The sequence below is a fragment of the Coregonus lavaretus genome (assembly GCF_964263955.1).
Source record: "Coregonus lavaretus genome assembly, chromosome: 11".
Taxonomy (NCBI): Eukaryota; Metazoa; Chordata; class Actinopteri; order Salmoniformes; family Salmonidae; genus Coregonus; species Coregonus lavaretus.
This window is the reverse complement of record NC_139998.1, coordinates 27,464,071-27,484,812: the sequence shown is the minus strand read 5'-3', so window position 1 is coordinate 27,484,812 and position 20,742 is coordinate 27,464,071. Positions and strand designations below refer to the sequence as shown.

The window sequence follows — 20,742 nt, the reverse complement described above, 5'->3', positions numbered from 1 at the left end:
ACAGACAACGGAGCTAGCAGCAGAGAAACGTCTCGTTTGGAGATTGACTATAGAGGATTCATCGCTAATCAATGTTTGTTTGTTTGTTGGATTGTTTGGACAAGGGTAACGGTTGCCAGCGACTCCGCTTTCCAGCGATGGCATCTTTCAGGGGAGCGAGACAGACAGATAGTTGGCAGTATACCAGGGGAGAGAGACAGAGATTTGGCACTGCACCAAACATAACATAACATAACAGATGCTTACGGATGCTAACAAGCTGATTAAATACTAAAGAAAGAGTTTACAGATGCTTATGTGACCGATGGGGTTCGAACCTGGGGATCGAAACGTATTAGCCTGCTAAGTCAATGCAGCTCTTCAGATGGGATCGAAGTGACAATAACAACCAACAACCAGGGGCAAAGGCATGGCGGTACAAGAGCCTCATGAACCAAACCCAGGAGTACAGCATGAAGGAGAGGGATGAGACTGCTACTTCCTCTGTGCCAGTACCTCCCTCTCTTCTCTCTGGACTCGCATCACTGAGCAGCAAACACTGAACCCCTGTGTTGGCAATGGCATCTCCTATAGTGTATCAGATTGAGGGAACATTTACGAAAGAGGAGACTGAATAGGCTAATGTATGGAGACTAACGAGCAGTGGATCAACCTCTTCCCTCCCTCCATCCCCCCTCCCCCTCCCCCTCTTCTCCCTCCCTCCATCTCTCCCTCCCTACAGACTCCTGTGGGATCTTAATTAATCAAAGCCTTAATTATGCAAATGCTTTGCAATAAACGACTGGAGAGGAGGAGCTGGACACAGTCTGCAATGGAGGGAGAGGTGGGGAAGGGGGAGATGGAGAGTGGTTGTACATCTGGTTTTACCAACAGTATGATTATATCAATACCATTGAACATGTTCATCCAAATATCATTTGCATATCATTAAGCGGTAAGAGCTAATTTGGTGCGGCCAGCAGGAATGGGATTGGATGAAGAAAAATGAAAAAGGCATTTCATCATTAAACATTGATGTTTTATAGTCCGCCGACCAATCGATTTAATTTTGCCATAATTAAATGTGTCAGAGCCAATCAATCATTCTAACAGGGATATTACCAGCATCTCAATCTGGAAGAACACTTGATACTGAAAAGGAACCTGACTGTGTATGGAGCTTAACATTATATTCCCCCATAACATATCCAGTATGTTCTACATTACCATTGCCTTTCCAGTTTTCCTTTTCTGAACTCTGTGAAGTGAACCAAACATAAACAGTCAGATGGATCATGTCATTTTTCACTGTGCCACAATTACATTAGCATTGTTTGTGTGTGTGTGTTGGAGTGTCAGTGTGAGTCCTGTGAGTGTGCATAGAGACAACTCAGATGGTTCGTGTAGCAATTTTTTGGGTTGGTGTTAGGGTTAGGTTTAGGATGAGTATTTTGAATAGTTATATATTGTGTCCCCACAAGGTTAGTTAAACATGTGTGTGTATGTTTATGTGTAAAACACTCTTTATCATAAGCAATGTAATTAGACTGCTGGTCTTTCCGCATGCAGATCAGTTTGACAGCGTGATAATCGCTCAAACCTGACACACACACACACCCCCATGACCCACCCCCTATCATGGTGAGTGTGTGGTGTTGTCTGCGTGTATAATGATTTGCATAATGCGGGGTGAGTGTGTGTAACAGTCACAGTGACACGTGCCAAACTCACTGTCCTGCTATTGAGCATCTCATTATGGATGTAAAGTAGCTGCCCAGGAGAGGGGGGTGGAGCATAACAATGAAGAAAGGATAGATAGAAAGGGAAAGGTAAAGGGGGATACCTAGTCAGTTGTACAACTGAATGCATTCAACTTAAATGTGTTACGCATTTAACCCAACCCCTCTGAATCTGAGAGGTGCAGATAGATAGAATTACACATATTTGTGTGAACTACCCCTTTAAGATGCTCCTGTAAAGCAGACAATTCTTGCACTCTTACAATATAGAGCCTTCAGACGTTGTGGAGAGAATGTGGTTTTGTTTCAGAGCATTCACATTGTAAATAGACTGTTACCAGGCTACCTCTCCCATATGATTGATTAGAATGGCCTGGTGACCATTGTAAAATCCTTAAGAAGATGGATAGAGAGCACATCTTCTAATAAAAACCACTCTATACCTGTTGAAGTGCTGAACAAACTCGCCCTCAATGACATTCACTGTGTGTGTGTGTGTATACTATTAATACTGTACACCATTAGTAAAATGGCTATTACAGTATAGTATTCCACCAATCAGCTCACCATCAGGACAGTGACTGTACTGGGATTTCTAGAGATTAATAAAAACCTCATACCTTGATCATGTAAAACATAAACACACACACGCACACAGATAAATCATGGAAAAGCATTTGCTAGTGCAGAGGTTGAGGCTGGGGTGGGGGTGTTATCAGTGAAAACAGAGTCCTGTCTCTTTAACTGGTGGCTGAGCCGAGGGACTCCTGGGACTCATGAATAAACATGAACTGGCCTTTCTCCTCTGCTCACACAGAACCAATTTAAATCAAAATGAGCCTACATACACAACAACACCAATGACATTATAACCCTTCTGGTCTCCCCGACCCCCCCCCCCCCAAGGATCACTGATACCACAGTGTATGACATTACACCCTATCCCTCCTCCCTGTACCCCTATAACCCCCGCAACACCATCAAATATGCATACACCAGTAGGCAATAACATTATATTCCCTACACACACATACACCCTCCCCTCCCCCTACTTCAACCCCCCTCCACCATACCCATCCCAGCATCAGCAGCAGCAGCAGTTTAATTCATGTGAGGTCATTAATATTCATCATATAATTTTGTCACAAAGGAAAGTCATCTGGCTGGATGTCACTGAAGTTTTTAATTAACTGACCTCTGCGGCCAGGGATCCATCCCCAGCACGCACACACACACGTTTGTTTTACAATTACATTTCACATTTTAGTCATTTAGCAGACGCTCTTATCAAGAGCGACTTACAGTTAGTGAGTGCATACATTTTTCATACTGGCCCCCCGTGGGAAACGAACCCACAACACTGCTGTTGCAAGCACCATGCTCTACCAACTGAGCTACAGGGGACCTACAATCCTTTAGGGGACCAAACAATATTGATTCCCATTAAAAATAATATTTTTCCTAACCCCTAATTCTAACCCTTAACCTAACCCTAACCTTAACCCCTAACCCCAACCCTAACTCATAAGCCTAAAATAGCCTTTTTCCTTGTGGGGACTGGCGAATAAAACCAAACACAAGCACAGACACGAGACATGAGGCAAATGTGACATGAGACTGCTCTTCTCTGTGTCACGGAGGCTCTCCGCACTGCTAAAGCTAACTCTCTCTCCTCTGCTCTTGTCCTTCTAGACCTGTCTGCTGCCTTTGATACTGTGAACCATCAGATCCTCCTCTCCACCCTCTCCGAGCTGGGCATCTCCGGCGTGGCTCACTCTTGGATTGCGTCCTACCTGACCGGTCGCTCCTACCAAGTAGCGTGGCGAGAAGCTGTCTCCGCACCACGTGCTCTCACCACTGGTGTCCCCCAGGGCTCAGTTCTAGGCCCTCTCCTATTCTCGCTATACACCAAGTCACTTGGCTCTGTCATATCCTCACATGGCCTCTCCTATCATTGCTACGCAGACGACACACAACTAATCTTCTCCTTTCCCCCTTCTGATAACCAGGTGGCGAATCGCATCTCTGCATCTCTGGCAGACATATCAGTATGGATGACGGATCACCACCTCAAGCTGAACCTTGGCAAGACGGAGCTGCTCTTCCTCCCGAGGAAGGACTGCCCGTTCCATGATCTCGCCATCACGGTTGACAACTCCGTTGTGTCCTCCTCCCAGAGTGCGAAGAGCCTTGGCGTGACCCTGGACAACACCCTGTCATTCTCCGCTAACATCAAGGCGGTGACCCGATCCTGTAGGTTCATGCTCTACAACATTCGGAGAGTACGGCCCTGCCTTACACAGGAAGCGGCACAGGTCCTAATCCAGGCACTTGTCATCTCCCGTCTGGATTACTGCAACTCGCTGTTGGCTGGGCTCCCTGCCTGTGCCATTAAACCCCTACAACTCATCCAGAATGCCGCAGCCCGTCTAGTGTTCAACCTTCCCAAGTTCTCTCACGTCACCCCGCTCCTCCGCACACTACACTGGCTTCCAGTTGAAGCTCGCATCTGCTACAAGACCATGGTGCTTGCCTACGGAGCCCAGACAAAACTGTTCGCTGCTCTGGCACCCCAATGGTGGAACAAGCTCCCTCACGACGCCAGGACAGCGGAGTCACTCACCACCTTCCAGAGACATTTGAAACCCCACCTCTTTAAGGAACACCTGGGATAGGATAAAGTAATCCTTCTACCCCCCCAAAAAATAAAAATAATAATAATTGTAAAGTGGTTATCCCACTGGCTATAAGGTGAATGCACCAATTTGTAAGTCTCTCTGGATAAGAGTGTCTGCTAAATGACGTAAATGTAAAATGTAAATGCAAACCAGACTTTATTTACCTCAGTGGCTATAGAGGGGGGAGGGGGAGAAAACACACATCTGTAGGAGAACTGGGGAGAACGAATAAACTTAACCACTGGAGCAAGAGACTGGGACAGGTGCACAACACAGGTATCTTTTGGTTATCACTATGGCAACAGCATCCAGGAACAATAAAAAACACAATATTTACATCTTACAGTTAAATGAGAAAATGAGGAAAAGGAATAAAACAACAATATGTACATAACAGCCATGTGGTACAGTATTTGGAATTTCAGTACAGAAAAAGATCATTGGTATTGTGGTTAGTTTTAGAGCTAAAACTGAGTTAGTCAGCATCCTTTGGAAGGTTAGCCTGGTTTCTGTGTCCAGTACCGCTGCATGGCTACATAGCTACATCGTTACAATCTGTGTGGCTACATGACTATGTGGCTACTCAGCTGCATGGATACGTGTCTATGTCACTACATGGTTACATTGTTGCCTGGCCTAAAGCAGAGACAAACATGGCTAGCTACATGGCTAAACAAGCCAGCGACACAAGAGCAGAAACAGACTGGTACACAGATCTGTGGAAGGTTTAGGGCTAGATACAATCTAACCTGCCGTAGAATAGCTATGCAGGATCTTTAGTATAGAAGTACTGTATCTTATCTTTGTAGTATCATTTTATCTTCTTTGTATCTTTGTTTAGAAACCACTGTCCACATAGTAATTCATTAATGAGTAAATACTGGAGCCCCAAGTATCTCTTTGATAACATCAGAATAAAAGGTCAGGTTATAAACAGCATTATGGGTGTTATAATAGTTTGTTATTACAGTATTACGAAATACGTTAGCAGCAAACTGGACGTCCTCAAAGACTGAGCTGAAACAATCTATCTGGTTGGTTATATAGAGGAGGAAAACATTTCAACCGCTCTACACACTGCAATGGCTCTGAAGTAGTTCCCTACTGAGTACACTAGGGACTGGGATTTGGTTCCCTACTGAGTACTCTTCTACTGAGTACACTAGGGGCTGGGGTTTGGTTCCCTACTGAGTGCACTACGGGCTGGGGTTGTGTCCCCTACCGAATGCACTAGGGCCTGGGGAGTTTGGCTTTGAGAAGTGCTACTCCATCCTAGTACAGTAGTTGGTTTCATGGAGGTTTCAGTATACAGTCACCAGTGGCCTGGTAAAGAGGCAGATACAGCAGTTCTTATTCAGTCACTCTTCTTTCCATCATTCAATGTTACATTATCAAGCAAACTTTTCAAGTTGTTTTTGTGGGGTTTATGCACCAATGGTTACAGTGTTATTATGTCTTTGGGTTGTGTTTTAAAGCATGATATATTATCATAGTTACTACAGTAATATTAATACAGATAGAGAATAAGACGACTGCAGCAGACGTCATACAGATGAGAGCGAAAGAGAGAGAGATGGTTAGAGTGTGTGGTACAGAGTTAAGTGCACACAATATCCAAAGTTTTCATCGGTATTACATGTCAGCAACTCTGTCAGTGAGTCTGGTCCGTCAGAACAGAGGCAGTCTCAGGGAAGACTCTTAGTTGACCATTTAACATGTTATAATGGAACAATCTACTCTCGGTCAGAAAGCTCAGATCTCTCAAATCCAGAGAGGTGTTTCTTTAGAACTAGCATTATAGGAATTTCATATCAACAGTCAATATTCCCATCATAAGGTTTAAAAAAAGACTTTCTGTCTGGCATAAGGAACAGAAGAGAAGATAGTACAGTACTACGACCAAATTAAAAACAGTTCAGTTGGCCTGAGAATAGTAGACATTACATTATATTACACAACTTATTGGTATTTACTCAGATAAGAAGAAAAGGCAACATCTTACCTAAACTCCACATCATAAAGCCTACATTATGTTCTCATAAACCACAAAATAACACAAAATAACACACCGTCAATCCATAATATTCCTATTCATTAACATTTACTAAACAATGTTGTTTAGTGTTTGGTTAAAGTTGTTGTGACATATATTGGTCGGACGTTATCAAAATAGCTTCTTATATGACCTCTCTCATAAAGGACAAAGTGGACTTAGCTCAGTGCTATTTGGCCTATTCTCCACATAAGGAACATTCAGTACATTTACATGTTCAGTAGAGTCATCATTTGCTTGAGAAGGTTGTGGTCTGCTTCAGCACCACATAGGCCAGTCATTCTATTGGTGCACACCAGTACTACACCAGTCTCAGGTCTACCCTTCACTGTATGGTCTGTACTGCAGTTCAGGAAATGAAAACCACCATGTTGACAATCCAATCCAAGGACATGTAAGGTTTTGGTTACGAGCTTTGGAATCCAAGCAAGTCTTTGCAGAAGCTCTTTGTGAAGAATATTATTTTGCTTTGTAAGAACGTTCTATACACCAAACATATTAGACTTATCGCTTTAACAGTTTGATATAATCTGTTCCTACTTGCTACAGAACTAACTACAACACTAGTAAAGTCTTTAAACAGAAGTGGGAAGGGCACATACTGTTTCCTGGTTCTCCAGATTATATTGTCTGGACAGGGACATCTGTTGGCATGGAGGGGTTAACTCCTGAGGTATCGGTTGGAAGAAAGGACAGGAGAGGAGAGAGGGAGGAACAGAGGAGTGGTGTCTTAAAGCTCTAGGAGGTCTGCCCTGTGATGTTTTTGGGCTGAAGAGGGGGTGAGGTACATTGGTAGAATGCTCTTTGGCTTCTGTGGCATGTGGTTGGTTCATCGCTGTGTGTGTGGTTGGTTCATTGTTGTCACTGACGTGCACTTGGTTCATGGCTGGGTGTGTTCTCTCCCCTGTCCTCTGCAGTCTTTCCCTCTATCCTGTGGTTGGGTCGACTCTAAGGCTCCTGGCCCTCTTCTCTTTGGCCCGGGCATTCTGAAACCACACTTGCACTACCCTGCGTGCCAGGCCCAGCTGCCGTCCCAGGCCCTCACACTGCAGGGGGCTGGGAGTAGGATGCTCCCTGTAGCAGGCTCTGAGCTGGGCAACCTGCTGAAGGGTCATCTGGGTACGCTGCCTCTGCTGCTGTCTCGGTACATGCCTATCCACACTCTCAGACAGACTTGGACTGGTGTTCTGGTCACAGTCTTGAACGTTGAAGCTCGCCATTCCATAATTGTATCCCAGAGACAACAGATTCCTACGGTTACCCTCATGAGCCTGGTCAGACGAAGGGAATTTTTTTACTGACAGATCTTCTTCCTCCTCTTTTTCCTCCTCTTCAATTTTGGGTTTGTTCAGGTCAACGGACAAATCGGTTTTCCCAGAAATGTATTTTCTCTCAATGGGGACGACCCCAGGGCTTGAGGAAGGATGAAATGGGCTTGGGGAGGGATGGAGGGAGGGAGAGAGAGAAGGATGGTGGGAGAGAGAGGGAGAAGGCTGGAGTGAGAGAGAGGGACCCTCCCTGTCTCTGTAGGATCCATGGTTGTGAGAGAAGCTGGAGTCATCTGCAGGACCCATCTGATGAGACAGGCCATAGGCAGCTCTGTCAGTCTGTGAACAGTGGCGGGCCCTGACATGGGCGTCCAGGGCGTTCTGAGCCTTGAAGAGAGCCCTGCAGAACAGACAGCGCCTGTGGTTCTCACCCATACCCAGACCTCCTCCTCCCCCCAGGGTCTGGAGCTGGCCCTTCCTCTGACGAGCCCTGGTGTTCTGGAACCATACCTGAGGAAGGACAGACAAACACAGCGTTATTACATGTTATTTTACAAAACATGATCACCATTACAGAATTATAGAAATGTTACTATGAGAATGATAGAGTACCTGCACCACACGTTTCTTCAGGCCTGTGTCCCTGGTGATGCCCTCCAGTACAGAGCGTGTTGGGTTGGAGTTCAGACTGTAGTGCTGGTCCAGAACCTCTAGCTGCTCCGCACTGATGGTGGTCCTCTGGCGCCTATCCCTCCTCTGCTCATCCCCCTCTCCCTCTCTCTCTCCCCCTTCCTCTCTTTCACAGGCCATCACATCCCTCATAGGCGTTACCTCTGTCCCTTCCTCCAGCCTATGCTTCAGAAAGGGCAGGGCTGGGCTGGGAGCAGAGTGTGTGTTAGTGTATGGGGGTAGAGCTGGGCTAGGAGCACAGTGTGTGTCAGTGTATGGGGGTAGAGCTGGGCTAGGAGCACAGTGTGTGTCAGTGTATGGGGGTAGAGCTGGGCTAGGAGCACAGTGTGTGTCAGTGTATGGGGGTAGAGCTGGGCTAGGAGCACAGTGTGTGTTAGTGTATGGGGGTAGAGATGGGTTGTGGGTGGAGTGAGCGTTGGTGTATAGGGATAGGGGTGGTTGGTGGCCAGATGATAACAGGAACTGGTACTGAAGCATAGACTGGAGTGCTATGGGCTGCATTAGATCAAGGGGGAGGAGCGAGAGGTCTATGGGGAAGGGAAGAGAGGGGAGATTTGGTAAAGGAAGAGGGGACAGGGGGAGTTGGGGTAAGGGGAAATGTATGGAGAGTTTGGACTGGGGTATGATAGTTGGAGAGGGGTCAGGGGCAGGGGTGGTTGTGATAGTGGTAGTGTCCTGCTGCTGCTCTGGAAGTGGTTGTGTTTGGGAAGGGGGTGGAGGAGAAGAGGGTGTTGGTGAGGCTGGGGCTTGGGCTGGGGAGAGGGAATTAACTGGGGCTTGGTCTGGGGACAGGGTTACAGGTACAGATGCTGGTGGTGTGGGTACAGCTGGGTCTGGGCCTATGGCTGTTAGGGTTGTAGCCAGGTTAAGGGCTGGGACTGAGGCTTGGGAGAGGGATTGGGCTTGGTCGAGGATTGAATCTGAGGCTGGTGCTGGAGGTAAGGGTGCAAGTACAGGTGCTGAGGCTGGGGTTAGGTTTGCAAAAACAGTATTATCATTGTCCCCTGCTGTGAGGGGTGTGAGGGGGTAGAGGCGGTCATACTGCAGCCTGTACTGTCTGGAGAACGTCTCCAACACTACAGGAGGGATCATCTGGCGGTGAACAAACTCCTGATGGCTCTTCAGGATCAGAGAGTCAGAGAACCGCTTCCCACATTCTCCACACTGCTTCTCCTCCTCCAGTCGTCCGTCCATCTCTCTGTTCTGCTGTCTCTGTCTGCTCTGATTGGATTGCAGGGCCAGCTCCCAGCCATATCTCTCCAGCAGAACTCTGAGGCCCTTCTCTGCTCTATCCCTCTTCTCGCTCTCCTGCATCTCTCTGTCCCTCTCTCTATCTCCCTCAGGAGAGGAGGATGGGTTTGACTCTTTCTCCGTCTGGTGGAGGGGGGAGTCATTGTCAGCTGTCTCAGCCTGGCTTTCACACTTCGGGGACTGGGCTGGAGACTGGATGCTAGTTGTCGCCGGCTTTGGAGAGGAATGTTTAAGCCCATTTGTCTGAGGGGAGAGGGCAGAGGTGGTCTGGAGGGAGAGGGCTGAGGTGGTCTGACTAATTGTTGTGTTAGGGTTGAGCTGCAGACCTCCAGAGAGGTAGAAGGACTGGAACATCTGCTGCTGTAGAGAGAACAGGCTGTCTGGGGAGAACTGGAGAGGAGAGAGGAGGTTCCTCTGTTGGAGACTCTCTACTGCTGAAGGGAGGTGCTGCTTTAGGAGGTTCTGCTGCAGTAAGGGGAGGTGCTGGAGCAGAGTTGGACTAAAGAGCTGGGGCTGGAGGAGGGCTGTGTGTTGCTGTATCTGGGTCTGGGCTAACTTATGTTGCTGTTGTAGCATCTGGACCTGAGATAACTGCTGTTGGAGTAACGTTAGGTCCTGCTGTCCTCCAGATGTTGTCAGGTCCTCTACTCTCCTCCTCTTAGCCTGGTGGCCCTCAGCCTTCCCAGAGACACCCACACTCAGCTGGGCTTCACTCAGGGAGGGAAAGGGACGTGGGGAGGCAGGGGCTGATCTGGTGGCTGTTGGGGGGGTTCCCTTGGTAGACCCCTCTCCTCCCCCTGGTGAACGGCTGGAGGCAGGGGTCTGCACCAAGGCTGGGACTGGGGTTTGGCGGGTGTGGGGGTTCAGCGGTAGCTGGGTTCGAGCTGCACTGGCTCGTTTCTGGTGCAGTACAGAGCGGAGGTGGATGTCCAGGGTGGAACTCTGGCTGTAAGCCACCCGACACATTCTGCAGCGGTAGGACCTTGGGTCCGGGGCCGGGCTGCAGTGGAAGGGTCTAGGTTCCAGGCCCTGGGGGGTGTAAGGGGGACTGGGGCTGGAGTCCTGCAGGGCCCGTCTGGTTCTGGCTCGGTGGAGGTGGGACAGAGAGTTATAGTGGACCATCAGGATGGTTCTCTGAGTGAAGGACTCACAGCAGAAGGAACACTTGTAGGGCCGAGCCGGGTCCAGGAACCGCTGCAGAGTGGGGTTGGAGCACTTGCTGAAGGGGCTGGGTTCTGACCCTGCCTCCTTCTCCTCCTGCTGCCTTGAACCCTGGTCACTATCACCAACCCCTGGACTGGGCCTCTCCTCCTGCTCACCTGGGTCATCCTCCTCTCCTTCATCTCCCTTTCCCTGCTCTCTCTCCCCCTCTTCATCATCTTCCTCCTTATCTGTCTCTTCTTCACTCATACTCTTCCCCTCCTCTTCCTCCCCCTCCAGGCTGATTGGTCGTTGGACGTGTGCTCCACTCTGGTCAGGGTGTGTACCCTGTAGGTGTAGGTCCTGTAGGTGTGTGTTGAGCAGGTGTCTCTGCAGGGCCTCTTGGCTGCGGCAGTGTCTGGGGCAGAGGTGGCACTCTGTCGCCGCCCTCATGGCGTGGTACTGCCAGTGCAGCTGCAGCTTCTTCTGCGTTTGGAACGCTAGACTGCAGCTGCCGCAGCGGAACCTGTAACCATGACAATCAGAGGGGGGAGGGGCATTGCTGGGAGGAGAGGGGGGTAAGGTGGATGAAGCGAGGTTGCTGGGAGAGAGCGAGGAAAGAGTGGGTGGGGAAAGGGGAGAGCTGGGGGACTCTAGGAGGTGGGAGGTGTTGTCCTCTGCTGGGTGCTGGTCCTCAGAGGGAGGAGTGAGAAGAGCAGGGACATCTTTGACTGGGATCACTTTTTCTTTCTTTGTATGGGAGTCGTTTGTTTGAGACTCGTTTGTGAGGGATTCCTTCACGTAAGAGCCGTTTGTGTTGCAATCGTTTGTTTGAGATTCCTTTATATTTGAGTGGGACTCCATCTGCAGCGTCTCTTTCTGCAGAATCTCTGGCAGCTCCACTGCCACCTGGAAAAGAAACCAACAACAAAGGTTTTGAACGTCAGTCTGAATCTATCCAGATGACTGATTGCCTTTATAGTCAGTCAAAACACTGTCTTTCCTGTTTGAAAGTGCAGATGGAATAATAATAATAGTGATGCTCCTTTATTGTCTACATCACCTCATTCTCCCATTACACACTAATAATAGATGGAGGGAAATAGAATCAACTGTCTTTTTAAATCAACCACACACACACACACACACACTCCCACAAACACACACACACACACACAGAGAAAGAAGACACACACACTTGCATGGCAGAGACAGAAGAGATGCATACACATAATATGTGTATGCCGCAGTGAGAGAATGAAGGTCAGGCTTAATCTAGAGAGAGAAATTGGAAAGCGCAGAACATAATGGCCATCATAACCCCAGTCTGAATTAATGAACCTACGCTACTATCAGAGAGAGAGAGAGAGAGAGAGAGGGGGAATGGGGGGGTGGGGTGCAGAGAGAAAAGGGGGGGCTGGGGAGGGGGGAGGGGAGACAGAGACAGAACAAGGGGTGTAGAGGGGGGAATAGAGAAAGAACGAGGGGGCACAGAAAGAAAGATGGAGAGAAAGAGGAGGGGTAGAGAGAAGAAAGAGAGGGATAGAGAAAGAGAGAAGATGGAGAGATAAGAAAAGGGAGTGAAAGAAAAAGGGAGTAGGGAGAGGGTGAGAGAGGGATGAGGGGGGAAAATAGGATGAAGGCAGTCAATTGAGTCAAAGAGGGAGACAAAGAGCACTTAGCATGCTGGATAAAGTAATGGAGATTGGTGATGTGGAGAGAAATGAGCACTCTTTGTTTGCTGGAGACACTAAAAGTGAGCTCCTTCAGCTTGGCTGCACTTCTGCTAATAAAAGGTAGCTAGAACACACACACAGACACACACACACACACACATTTACCGCACTCATGAGCTTGTCCACACAGTCCTGGGCCACACTGTGTGTGAGTGTGAGGTGACGTCTCAGGTGTGTGTATACCAGTGTGTCCTTGCACAGTGGGCACTTGGCAGTAGCCTGTCGGTGAGTGGTGTACTGGTCTGTTCTGGGGCGTTTGGGGGAGAGGGGGCTCTGTGTCTCCTCCAGACTAGAGAACGATCGCTTGGCTGGGGATAGGGAATCTCTCCTCTCCCCCTCCTCCTCACTGCTTCCCCCTAGAAAGGTAACACATATGTTAATATACGGCAACACACACACACATACTGTATACTAATTGATCCAGTATAGATTTTCTATTAGCAAGCCCTCTGGGGTTCAGACCAGTTCATTCAGACCTAATACCTGGTATTGACTGTTTAATACAAAGTCTCAGACTGAGTTAGACCAGATTTCATCCTGACAGTTAGATCAGAGGAAAAGAGTCATTAGAATGGTTCTCTCTCTCTCTCTCTCTCTCTCTTCTCTCTCTCTCTCTACCGCACCTGCTCTCTCGACCTCTGAATGCTTGGCTATGAAAAGCAACTGACATTTACTCCTGAGGTGCTGACCTGTTGCACCCTCTATAACCACTGTGATTATTATCATACTCCGCTGATCATCTATGAACGTTTGAACATCTTGAAGAACGATCTGGCCTTAATGGCCATGTACTCTTATAATCTCCACCAGCACAGCCAGAAGAGGACTGGCCACCCCTCAGAGCCTGGTTCCTCTCTAGGTTTCTTCCTAGGTTCCAGCCTTTCTAGGGAGTTTTTCCTAGCCACCGTGCTTCTACATCTGCATTGCTTGCTCGTTGGGGTTTTAGGCTGGGTTTCTGTTTAAGCACTTTGTGACATCTGCTGGACTATTGATTGATACACTGAGGGAAGATTTCCCGGGTCTTGATTAAGCCTAGTGCTGGACAAAAAATCATGCTGGAGAATCTCTATTGACAGTGCTTTTTAGTCCAGGATTAGGCTCTGAGTCTGGGTAACTGGCCCTGAAATCTCTATTCTGGAATATTAAACTTCAATAGCAGTGTCTCAGTAGCGATGTCTCAAGTTAGCGTTGTCGGGGGCAATATGGGATGTAACGAGCCTGTGTTTCGACAAATCAATTAACCCAATAGATCCCTGACCATAATCAATCATTCCTTCTCTCTCCCTCTCTCTATCACTCTTCACCCGGCTCCATCTCTCCAAGTTTCTTTTCTCAGTTGACTTTATAGGCCTGCAGTTAATTTTCTCCATCCTATTCGTCAACTTGTTCTGGACTGGTGTACAAATATGGTTGAAACTCCCTCTTGCTAATGCCTTCACTAATCATAAACTTTTAAATTCATCAGGGGGACTGAAAAAGTGCACACTTCAGATAGGAGGGATTTGGAAAAGACCAGCTGAGTCTCTTACCTGTCTCAGGACTGGGACACTTCCTAATGGTGAAGATAGCTGCTAGCCCCTCCCCTTCCTCCAGGCTCCTCCCTCTCACTAACTGCAAGTAGTGAAGCTCCTTCTTCTGATGACCAGGGGAGTGGGTATGTCTCAGTAGGTGGAGTTTAGAGCAGGAGGAGTAGTTACACAGGACACAGTGGAACGACCAGGACCCTCCATCTACTGCACTGTCATACTGCTGTAAGAACTAGAGATAGAGGAAGAGAGGGTGAGAGGTGGGGTTAGACTGTGATAGAGAGAAAGATGCACAAAATAAATCTGGTCCCTGTGCTTTATTTGCTGTCTATATGCCAGATATTTAGAAATAATCTTATAGTCCAAGTACAGCAATGCCACAGGCCTCCAAATCTTGTGTTTGTACTGACCCTGTAGACTCTGAGGCTGTCCTGGTGTTGGGGGTTGATGCTGTGTATTTTCAGTTTCTCCAAGCTGGTGGTCTGGAAGTCACACACGTTACACTTCAGCTGGACTGGGTTGCCTGTAGCAACCAACTTCCCAACTTCCTCCCAGTCCCCGGCCTCCCAATTCTCCCCTATCTCCCAGAGGTGGGAAGCCAGCTGGTACTGGGCCCTGTGGCTGTCTGTCTGGCAGTGCAGGGTGAAGTTAGCCCTGAGGGGGGTACTGTAGCCACACAGCCTGCAGTAGCAGCCTCCAGCCACCAGAGAGTGCCACTCAGACTGAGGTAGGGAGCAGGGGGCACTCAGGTGAGATCCAAGAGACTCCAGACTGTCAGAGGAGAAACTGGAACACACCAGGCACTGGAACACACCACAGGAGAGTGGAGAAGTGGGGGAGAGAGACAGAGGGGGAGAGGGGGATGGAGAAGGGGATGGTGAGGAGGAGGGAGGAGGAGAGGGGGAGGGCGTCAGGGTTGAATCCGGGGCGACTGGCTCCTCTGCTGTTAGCTGATGCATACCCAAAGACTGCTCCCCACCTAGAACACACACACACGGCACACAAACAGGCCGTGAGAAAACATACTGTACATATAAGCATGGATATAATCAAGTATCAACCTAACTTGATGTGCCAGTGAACAGAGCCCAACAGAACAGTTATTGAGTATGTGTGTCAGTGTGTGACTGGTCTCTCACCTATGCTGTGTAGCAGTGTGAGTTGAGGAGGTAGACTCCTGCAGTGGGACAGGTAGTAGCTTCTCTGCAGCTGCAGTACGTTGTGTGTGTGTTTCAGGCGCAGCACGTTGTGCGTGTGTTTCTCGCTGGTGGTGTGTATGCGCAGATTCCGGGCAATGCTGGTCTCATAATCACACACCTCACACCGCCACCTCTTACCCTGGGAGGGGGGCTGGCTGGGGTAGGGTGGTGTGTGTACAGGGGGCTGTGTGACTGTGGGGTGTGTGTGTCCGTAGCCCTGTTCGCCTGCTGTGTCTCTGACAGCGTAGCCCCCGTTGTGTACAGAGTGTGTGTGTCCCGCTACCTGTACGTTGCTGAGGTGTTTGTCTGACTGCATGTGTATGCTGAGGTTTCCTTTAGAGGACGTGACGTAATCACACACACCACAGCAGTAGGGCTTGTACTCACAGACATAGCTCTCCCTCCGGGACAGACGAGGGTGGGCCTTCCTCGTGCTACAGTACACACACACACCCCTTGACCCTCCACACACACACTTCTCCCCCGAGCCCCCCCACACACACAAGCCCCCAGACTCAGGGTGTTTTTCTCTGAGGTGGGCATGCAGTGTCTGTTGGGACTTGTAGTGCCAGTTACATTTGGGGCATTTGAGCATCTTGCAGGAGTTCCAGGAGTGCATCAAAGCCATGTGACTGTTCAGTGAGCCAGGAGAGGAGGGTGAGGAGGGAGAGGGGTGGAGGTATTTAGAAACGGTCTTTACATTCTCATCTCCCTCTCTTTCTCTCTCGCCATCCCTATCCTTATCTCCCTCTCTTTCTCTCTCGCCATCCCTATCCTTATCTCCCTCTCTTTCTCTCTCGCCATCCCTATCCTTATCTCCCTCTCTTTCTCTCTCGCCATCCCTATCCTTATCTCCCTCTCTTTCTCTCTCGCCATCCCTATCCTTATCTCCCTCTCTTTCTCTCTCGCCATCCCTATCCTTATCTCCCTCTCTTTTTCCATCTCTCTCTTTCGGGTTGTTGTTTGGTTTTGGAACTTTGGCAGTGTCTCCACTGGCAATAAGGGAAGTGTGAGTGGTGTCTGCCCTCCTATCATCCTTAACGGGTGTGCTGGTGGACTCAGGCAGGGCTGACTTCTGGGGTTTAATAAAGCTCAGAGGAAAACTAGGACTACTGCCCTGCACTCCCCCTGTGTCTCTCATCTCTGTCTCGCTCTGGGAGGAAGGAGAGGAGGAAAACAAGGTGGAGAGCTTTGGAGAGGTGGAAGGAGTGGTAGAGTGCTTTGCAGAGGTAGAGCGTTTTGGAGAAGAGGAAGGAGTGATGAGGGTGTTACTGTTCAGTGTGCCACTGGCCATAACAGTGCAGGAAGCAGAGCTGTGCTGGCTCTGTCGAGGTAATAGACTACATTTGGATTTGGTTTGGCTTTGGTTTGAGATGGCCTCTTCCCTCTTCTCCTCTTCCTCTTCCCTCTCTTTCTCTTCCTCTCCTCCTCTGTCTTTGCTGCTGAAGGCTGATGCAAGGTCCTCTCCCCCCACCGTTTCCTCTCTGTCATCCACTAGTAACAATCTTTCTTTCTCCTTCTTCTCCTTTAGCTTCTCTTCCTCTTCCTCCAGTCTGACTCCATGTGAGTGTCCACCCCTCTCCCCTCCTGGGGTCTCCTCTCTGCCTGTGGTCCCCTCTGCACCGCCCTGCTCTGTCTCTGTCTGGGTCAGGGTGGAGGGCTCTTTGGCAGGGGCTGGGGCCGGGGCTGAGGTATGAGAGGACAACCCCTCACAGGGAATCACTTCCAGGGTCAGGAGAGGATGGGATAACAGCTTTGGGCTCTTGTAAGGTTTTCTCTCCTCTCCTCCCTCTCTTCCTCCATCCCTTCCTCTCTCTCCCTCACCGCTGTTCATAATGGCGCCTACAAAAGCCACGCATCGCTACCCCACCTGAGAGAGGGAGGGAGGTTTTTTTATTCACAAAAATACTGTGAAGAAATGCATATACACTACCAAGTGCTTTATTACTGCAACACAATAACAAACAGACTTGTAGGCATTGGCAAGACTCTACTAACTTATAGCTGCTCCCCTGGCCCTAAAGGTTTTCATTTACACACAGATCAATAACCTGGGTTGATCGAAAAGCAACTAAAACGATTTACACAAGGATTACCAACTATCTGTATGGGAAACCATTAGTTAGGTAAAGTGTGTTTGTGCGTATGTGTAGGTGTGTGTGTGAATGAGTAAGTGAGTGTGAGAGAGAGAGAGAGGGAGAGAGAGAGAGAGGGGGGGGGGGGGGGGAGGAGAGCATAAACGCGATACAGGTAAACGGAGTTGGTGCGCGAGAGAGATAATTCTATCCTACCCTTATAAAAATAAATACATCTGCTCTGAGCTGAAAATAGGAAACCAAAAGGAAACTTTGATGGATACGTTTGTGCACATTGTCAATTTTTTACAACTAAAAACCGATACAGGTAAACGGAGTTGGTGCGCGAGAGAGATAATTCTATCCTACCCTTATAAAAATAAATACATCTGCTCTGAGCTGAAAATAGGAAACCAAAAGGAAACTTTGATGGATACGTTTGTGCACATTGTCAATTTTTTACAACTAAAAACCGAGGTACTACTGTATCTCTGACAGTAGCCTGCAACTGCTGCTGGTAACCAACATACACCGTCTGACACAGACATACATTATTTAACTGGAATGGTGACTATGGCGATGTTTATATTACTGTAGCCTACTTCTGTCTTTGTTTAGCCTACTGAAGAGAGAACAAGTACAAACAGGACACACCAGTTTACAAAGGCACAACGCTCTTCTTTCCAGTCAACAACCACAGCCAAACAAAGGTGACACTAAAAACCCACACTGACGAAACAAACACATTTGCGTTAAGATAAACAATTCGCTGGTCTATAGAATAATTATGTCTAGGTTAGCCTATAATAAATTCATTCGAATGTCGATATAACAGACACCAGTAGCCTTCAACAACGAACCCCTGCAGCCATCATCACCTGGGTTACACAGGATGTCAGTGATTTCGCCGACAGTTAGAAAAAAACGCTGTATCTGTAGTAATCCAGTCACATAGCGGATCTACTGAACATCCACGTATTCCCTTTGGACCAGAGAGATTGCAGGAGAGGACAGCCGCAGAGAGCAGCATAACAGTCCTCTCTATGTTCCTAAAATCTTCTTCTTAAAGCTATATCTACAGTAAACATTGGGACGGAGGGGGAGAGGTAGAGTGAGGTCTGATCATATAGGAGAGAAAAACACTTCACTATTTATTCCTGCAAATTGGTTTCCTGCAATGGCTAAAACCACCCCACTGCGCATGTGCGTAATTTCGCAGGCAGCATCAACGCATCAATGGGATGCCGCGGTGGAGTGGGATGGAAAGAGTGGGAGTAGTAGACTATGGAGGAGAGGATGAAGGATAGATAGAGGAAAAAAGTGAAGTAATGGAATTAACATTGTAAGCCTGATATTGGATGTTATAGAAAATAAGAACGTGATTGAATAATTGTTCAATTCTGACACAAAAGGCTCAAGTGAAATGTAGATTTATAGGACAAATATCAAATCAAATAATTTGCCACATGCGCCGAATACAACAGGTGTAGACCTTACAGTGAAATGCTTACTTCCAAGCCCTTGACCAACAATGCAGTTAAGAAAAATAAGTGTTAAATTAAAAATAATTAAAGAGCAGCAGTAAAATAAAATAACAGTAGGTAGGCTTAATGGAATTAACATCATGTTAATCAGGACGAGGTGAGTAGTCATGCTGTACTTCGCTCCGCAGGTAATATGACACATTACATTACAATGGAACGATTTGATTAGTGTAATGTTGGCTAGCTACATAGTTGTATTTGTATCAAAGATAAAGGTGTAGTATAGAGTAACTATCGAGGTTAGCTAGCCAACTACATTCGTTCGCAGCGACGCCGTTTTTCAAACAAAGTCAACACCGCAGCCATTGCTAGCTAGCCAACACTACCAGCTAACAGCTAGCAGTACTGTAGCAACTAAATACAATATCCTTTTAGCCAGCTACATTCATTTGCAGCGACGCCGTTTTTCAAACGAAGTCATCACCGCAGCCATTGCTAGCTAGCCAACGCTACCAGCTAGCAGTACTATAGCAACTAAATACAATATAATTTTAGCCAGCTACATTCGTTCGCAGCGACGCCGTTTTTCAAACAAAGTCAACACAGCAGCCATTGCTAGCCAACACTACCAGCTAGCAGTACTGTAGCAGCTAAATACAATATCTTTGTGCTAGCTAGCCAACGTTTAATTATTGCTGCGTTATGAAAGGAACTAGACACGGACACGAATTATCTGTTTAGTGTGTTAACACACTATTGGTCGTTTGTTGTAACCAAGTATTGGTGCTAAACCGTGTGTTATTGGATGCTAGCATGCTAGTTAGCTATGGCGTCATAGTTAGCTAGCTGAATAAAGTAAGTTGAGTCTATTCCTTGAAACATTGAACCGCTGTAGTTTACAACAATTCTAATTTCTAAAGTGGAAGTTGGGAGAGTTTTATTCGGGTGTTTCAGTGAAACAATTATAGTTTCTGAGGTGGAAGTTGGGAGAGTAATATTTGGGAGTTGTGGTGAGGGAGGCCCCGCTCTCTCCTTTCCCAGATGTTTAGTTCATTTCATTCCGATCTCCTCTGCATTATTGTAGCCATTTGCTGCAGCCTGTCAACTATGCCTCTGCCTATCCCTGTTCTCTCCTCTCCGCACAGGCTACACAAGCGCCTCACACCGCGTGGCTGCTGCCTCTCTAACCTGGTGGTCCCTGCACGCACCACTCACCTGGAGTTCCAGGTCTCAGGCAGCCTCTGGAACTGCCGTTCTGCTGCCAACAAGGCAGACTTCATCCCAGCCTATGCAACCCTCCAATCCCTCGACTTCTTGGCGCTGACGGAAACATGGATTACCACTGAAAACACTGCTACTCCTACTGCTCTCGCCTCGTCTGACCATGTGTTCTCGCATACCCCGAGAGCATCTGGTCAGCGGGGTGGTGGCACAGGAATCCTCATATCTCCCAAGTGGACATTTTCAATTTTTCCCCTAACCCATCTGTCTATCTCCTCATTTGAATTCCATGCTGTCACAGTCACTAGCCCATTTAAGCTTAATATCCTTGTCATCTATCGCCCTCCAGGTTCCCTTGGAGAGTTCATCAATGAGCTTGACGCCTTGATAACCTCCTTTCCTGAGGATGGCTCACCCCTCACAGTTTTGGGGGATTTCAACCTCCCTACATCTACATTTGACTCATTTCTCTCTGCCTCCTTCTTTCCACTCCTCTCCTCTTTTGACCTCACCCTCTCACCGTCCCCCCCTACTCACAAGGCAGGCAATACGCTTGACCTCATCTTTACTAGATGCTGCTCTTCTACTAATCTCACTGCAACTCCCCTCCATGTCTCCGACCACTACTTTGTATCCTTTTCTCTCTCGCTCTCCTCCAACACTATTCACTCTGCCCCTACACAGATGGTAATGCGCCGCCGCA

The 20,742-nt window shown here is 48.0% G+C and overlaps 1 protein-coding gene across 1 annotated transcript; it reads right to left on the bottom strand.

The window, feature by feature from the left end:
• Window positions 1-7,375: 7,375 nt before the first annotated feature.
• On the bottom strand, window positions 7,376-17,093 carry LOC311136984 (zinc finger homeobox protein 3-like; the record flags this gene model as incomplete). Its single annotated transcript, XM_084171317.1, has 12 exons — window positions 7,376-7,779; window positions 7,963-8,227; window positions 8,330-8,594; window positions 9,462-10,922; window positions 11,016-11,707; window positions 12,640-12,890; window positions 14,064-14,292; window positions 14,471-14,863; window positions 14,993-15,039; window positions 15,200-16,412; window positions 16,734-16,945; window positions 17,084-17,093. The coding sequence occupies 12 exons, from the start codon at window positions 17,091-17,093 to the stop codon at window positions 7,376-7,378; spliced, it is 5,442 nt and encodes a 1,813-aa protein (XP_084027443.1).
• Between the last annotated feature and the right edge of the window lie 3,649 nt (window positions 17,094-20,742).